Below are 5,224 nucleotides of genomic sequence, written 5' to 3'. Positions count from 1 at the left end.
TTAGCAGGTGTCTTTCAATCCGTTTGCGTTCTGATCGTATTGTTTCGTAATGTGTAGAAAAATTATTCCGGATATTGAGGCCCACTTCAAGCCACCCACGGTAGATTGGGTTCCTGATATTCCCGGTCCTGCAAACCCTGGTCGCGGTCAGGCCGGACCCCTGAGTGGACTGAGTCGGGAGGATTTCCTCCGTGTTATAGGCGGTCGCGGTCGTGTTCGAGGTCGCGATGAACCCTTGGGTGGGTTGAATTAGAAGGGTTTCCTCCGTATAGGCGGTCGCGGTCGTGGTTGTGGTCGCGGTGAAATCCCGGAAGGGATGAATCGGGAGGGTTTCCTCCGTTTAGGCGGTCGCGGCCGTGGCCGCTTTGCAATTATGCGTGAGAACCTTCATGGACTTATGCGGGAAGGTCGTCTCGTGTTTGACGCTGACGGTCGTAGTCATATGGTTCCTGATGATCCACGACCTGGTCCTTCCACCGAGTAAACTTATTTTAACTTTAGTAGCTTATATTAACTGTTTAGTGTTAGTTTGTTATTTTAACCTTTATTAGTGTAGTGTACATAGTTATTAGTGTAGTGTAGTTTATATTCTGTTTATCCCACTTGGATTATTATTGGGTTATCATCTATCTATCTTCATTGATGAGTTGTATTTATATTTATATTTATAGTTGCCTTTTAATTTTAATATTATTTTTAATTTTCTATATATGCTTTTAAGCGGTTTACGTGTGTTAGGAGTATTTTCCGCGCAATTTTTATAGTATAATTAACGTCGGAATTTTTCTCTAAAATTACGTATGGTCCGGTCCATAACGCGTTTAGTTTTTTCGATCGTCCGCGACGGAGAGTTTCGTCATATAGAAGTACTTTGTCCCCTATTTTGAATTTAACTTCCTTGGTTTTTTTATCGTGATATTTTTTCGCCTTGATTTTTTCTTCCTTTATGTGTTCTCTTGCTATTTGATTCGTTGCTCGTAATCGTTCTTTCAATTCTTGAGCGTAGTCGTCATACGTATATGATGGTTTTGGTGGTATCGTTAGTGATGTTGGTAAAGTAGCTTCGTGTCCGTAGACCAATTCAAATGGTGTATATCCTGTGGCTGTATGCGGTGTTGTATTGTACGTAAACATTGCGTATATGGTAGCCACTCATCCCAATCACTCTGTTCCTTATTTATATAATGACGAAGATATTCCGCTAGCGTCTGGTGTGAACGCTCTAATGCTCGTTATTAGTCTCTCTACGACACAAACACACTCCACCACACACGTACAATATCCCGAACCCTCCTACTCCCCCGTCGATCCCTCAGAATTCCCTTTAGATCTCTCCAAATTCCCGCTTCTAATTGATTCCCCCTCGATTTCTCCTCTCCCTATGCACGAGAGATTCCCTCCCCTTTCCGTGCACGAGATTCCTACTCCCCCTCCGTTCATAGAACTACACTCACCTTCCCCCGTCATTCCCTCCCCTTTCCGTGCACGAGATTCCCACTCCCCCTCCGTTCACAGAACTACACTCACCTTCTCCCGTCACCCCCTCCTTTTCCGAGTAGACTTTCTTTCCTCCCGTCGCCCCCTCCTTTTCCGAGCAGACTTTCCTTCCTCCCGTTACCACCTCCTTCCCTGAGCAGACTCTTCCTCCCCCTGTTACTACCACCGTTTCCCCAGACTGCGAAATTGTCATATACCTCCCCGGAATCTCCATCCCCTTTTTCGTTCGCCTGGACGCCATCCGACTCGCCGTCCCCTGTTCCTGCCAAGGAAACTTCTCCTAACTCCTCTTCCTCTCTCTCTCTTCTCCCGTCCCACACTCACACTCACACGATATTTGTTATTAATACCTTAAGTTAGAAATAATCAATTCGTATTTTTGTATTCACATTTTCGTAATTTTGTATTCGTATTTTCTTGTTTATAATGTTTTTTTATTATATTATCATAGTATTAAATAAATCTATAAGAAATGTAATTTTAAAATGTAAAAACCATCTAAATATTATTTATTAATCCTTCTTGTATTCCTCCTCATTTCCCGTAACATTTAAGATCGCACAGGTCCACGCCCTGGTCATAGGGATTAAGTTCCCTGACCTGAATTAAATATCGTTGCCGCTCACGGAAAGAGGCGTCATAGTGTCTCTTTCGGGACACTGACCCATTTTCCGGAGCATTTAAAGGTACGATCGACTCGCAGGACACTCCACGATGTGTACCTGCGAGAGCCCGAACTCGGTGACGCTCTTCCGTCGCCCCTTTCGAAATTTGGGGATCGAGCGTGAACGAATCTCGGGCAGAGTTCGTTGCGCCCTTCCGCAGCTCCTCCCGGAATCGGAGCTTGGACGTAACACTTGCAAAAATGAAGCAATTAGAGGCTATTAAGAAAAAATGTTTTGACAACGAGGAAGAGGAGGCGATGGAGGTGGAGGTGGAAGACGATCCTCCTGAGAAGGATATCATTCCTCCTACACCCTCTCCTACACCCCCTTCTACACCCCTTCCTGAGGAGGAAGAGGAGAAGGTGGTCAACAACAACGGTGACAACGACAACGATACCAACAACGAGGAGGACGTTGATGAGGAAAACGTCGACGAGGAGGAGGAAGAGGAAGATCCTCCCCCCCTTCCGATTGATTTAAACGAGGTCGACCCCGACGACCTCATCCGATTCGTTATGCACTACCTGCAGGTGGACAATGAGGTGGAGTTATTTCACCTCCTCGTGCACCTAATGGACGAGGAGGATGAATCGGACGATGTTTAGGGGAAGAGAGAAAGGGGGTTAGTGCTGCCGCTGCAATGAGTAAGTAAAATTTATATAACATTTTTTAGTAGATATACTAGGTCGATTCTAACTCGGGAACTCCGAGGGGGGTGCGGGGCGTGGGGAAGGTACGGAGGAGGGGAGGGGGAGCTGAGCCGAGCCGCCTTATCACGCCGCTGACCTAACCGCCGAGCCGCTTTATCGCGCCGCCGCCCCCTCGCCCTAACCGTCGGGATACATTTTCAAAAGCCGCCGATGGCTGCTGAACTCTGTCGCGCGAAAACAAGTATTAAATTAATATGTGTTCTCACAGCGCTTTCTTTGAAGATACATTTCTAGGAAGACGCGTACTGAGAGGTCAGTAGGGATAGACAAAGGTACAAAGAAGCTGCAAACGAAATATGTAATGAGTCGTAAGCGCGTTGCGCCTCATTAAGTGTCGCGAATCGATCGTGCGAAGATGCGCGATTATAATGGACAGAGTGGTCGACGATATCCAAGTTATGGATCCCGACGATGTCGGGATGATCGTTGACGAAGTGCTAGAAGATGTAAACTTCGAAGACTTAATGGAAGTTGAGTCGTCCGACGAGAGTGTGTTATCGGATGATACGGGGTGCATTAGCGATCTGGAGAACAATACCGATTGTGTGCGAAAACTTATATCAGACGCGCAAATCCGGGCATTGTGTGTTTTTCGCGTGAAGCATTGTCAGATCCAGTGCTACTATTCGACAGGCGGCGCATTAGCCCTGTGTGCACTCGCATGGTAAACATTGCTGATGCCGACGTTGGTGCGATGTTTCTGATAAGGAAGCACAACATCGATTTCATCGATGTATTTGACGCTCGAACGTGCTCCAATTACCGGAAACTGATGTGCTAAGTATTCCCGTGCAGTGTGTGCCCGATTTGTACTGTGTAAAAAAAAAAAAAACATTACAATTTATGAACATGTTTTGGGAGGAAGAGTACAACGATCTTTTGGAAGACGTTAAATACGTTCTTGAAAATCCGCAGGGAGAAGACTATAGTGCGCGGACATAGCCGGTGCGTATAATTCGCGATCGAGAGCTCCACGGTGATCGCGTCGTGAAATGGGGAATCGCTGACACAGGGCCCGCTTACAAATAGTCATTGCTCGCGCGACGAGAAGTGTACACGCGATTACGAGACGAGTGTATGAACTCCGAAAATGCAACAGACTATGGTTGGGTGGGGCATAAATTCGAGAGTAAACTCAAGTATTCCTGCAGATGCATCACAATGGACACGTATAGTGGTAAAAGATCTGTACACGCTGCCGTATGAAAGTTTTCTGTACATCAAAGGAAAATTGACAAAGAATGTAGTGGTACCGAACGCCGACGTGGCACTGGGAAATAATTGCCTCGCTTTCATGTTCGATGAGATTCGCTACGAACTCGACGGCGTGGAGATCGATCGCAACAGAAACGTGGGCGTAACCAGCACGATCAAGAACTACGTGACGGTGACGTCCGACAGGAGCGTGATTCTGCGAAACGCCGGCTGGGACGCGCAGACCACCGCTGACGGATACTTTAATTTCTGCGTACCGCTCAACGTACTGCTGGAATTCTGCGAGGATTACAGACGCGTGGTGCAGAATCAACGCTCGTCACGAGTTGATTCTGATACGAGCGCGCAACGACGAGAATTGTCTGGTGGGAAATTCAGCGTTGGTACCGAGGCTCGAACTGTTCAAGATACAATGGCGAATGCCGCACGTGGTGCTGAGCGACGTGAACAAGCTGTCGATGCTGCGAGCCCTGGAGGGCGGACGATACCTGAGCATGGCTTTTCGCTCGTGGGATCTGTACGAGTACCCGCTGTTGCAGGCCACGACCAAGCACTCGTGGGCCATCAAGACGGCCCAGCCGTCTCAGCTCGAGAAGCCGCGATACGTCATCTTTGCTATGCAAACGGATCGAAAGAAGATGTCCGAGGACACGAGCCAATTCGACAACTGCAAATTGTCCAACGTGAAACTCTATCTGAACTCGGAATGTTACCCATACGACGACTTGAATCTGGATTTCGATAGAAACAGATGGGCGATTCTGTACGACATGTACGCGCGTTTCTGCAAGGGCTACTACGGATACGAGTATCTCGAACCGAATCTCACGGTGTCGTCCTTTAAACGTATGGGCCCGTTCGTAATCATCGATTGCTCTCGACAGAACGAATCGGTCAAGAGCGCGACCGTGGACGTGCGAATGGACTTTGAACTCAAGGAGAACGCGCCCGCTAATACCACCGCGTACTGCCTCATCATACACGATCGCGTGGTCGAGTACAACCCGCTGACCAGCGTTGTGCGTAAAATCACCTAAGCGTGCGATATAAACGTCCACGAAATATCGTTCGCATCAGTCGACATGCACACGCCGACGTTCGTGGATCTGCAGGGTTTCGTCGTCAACGGGCGATTCG

At 47.8% G+C, this 5,224-nt stretch overlaps 2 protein-coding genes across 2 annotated transcripts; one reads left to right on the top strand and one right to left on the bottom strand.

The window, feature by feature from the left end:
* Positions 1-395: 395 nt before the first annotated feature.
* Positions 396-1,134, bottom strand: LOC108776451 (uncharacterized). Its single transcript, XM_018543068.1, has 2 exons — positions 799-1,134; positions 396-470 (listed from the first exon to the last, which is right to left on the bottom strand). The coding sequence occupies exons 1-2, from the start codon at positions 1,132-1,134 to the stop codon at positions 396-398; spliced, it is 411 nt and encodes a 136-aa protein (XP_018398570.1).
* Positions 1,135-3,240: 2,106 nt separating this feature from the next.
* Positions 3,241-5,124, top strand: LOC108776441 (uncharacterized). Its single transcript, XM_018543057.1, has 3 exons — positions 3,241-3,415; positions 4,024-4,541; positions 4,627-5,124. The coding sequence occupies exons 1-3, from the start codon at positions 3,241-3,243 to the stop codon at positions 5,122-5,124; spliced, it is 1,191 nt and encodes a 396-aa protein (XP_018398559.1).
* The last annotated feature ends 100 nt before the right edge of the window (positions 5,125-5,224 follow it).

Source organism: Cyphomyrmex costatus, unplaced genomic scaffold, assembly GCF_001594065.2.
Source record: "Cyphomyrmex costatus isolate MS0001 unplaced genomic scaffold, Ccosl1.0 scaffold112, whole genome shotgun sequence".
Taxonomy (NCBI): Eukaryota; Metazoa; Arthropoda; class Insecta; order Hymenoptera; family Formicidae; genus Cyphomyrmex; species Cyphomyrmex costatus.
Note: the sequence above shows the minus strand (reverse complement) of the source record. Positions and strands in the feature narration are given on the sequence as shown.

Coding starts and splice junctions, on each gene's coding strand:
- LOC108776441 (XM_018543057.1), top strand. CDS start 3,241: ATGGACAGAGTGGTCGACGATATCCAAGTTATGGATCCCGACGATGTC. Junction 3,416..4,023: donor TCTGGAGAACAATACCGATT/GTGTGCGAAAAC, acceptor GTATTCCTGCAG/ATGCATCACAATGGACACGT. Junction 4,542..4,626: donor CTGAGCGACGTGAACAAGCT/GTCGATGCTGCG, acceptor CCGCTGTTGCAG/GCCACGACCAAGCACTCGTG.
- LOC108776451 (XM_018543068.1), bottom strand. CDS start 1,134: ATGTTTACGTACAATACAACACCGCATACAGCCACAGGATATACACCA. Junction 471..798: donor CGTTATGGACCGGACCATAC/GTAATTTTAGAG, acceptor ACTCGGTGGAAG/GACCAGGTCGTGGATCATCA.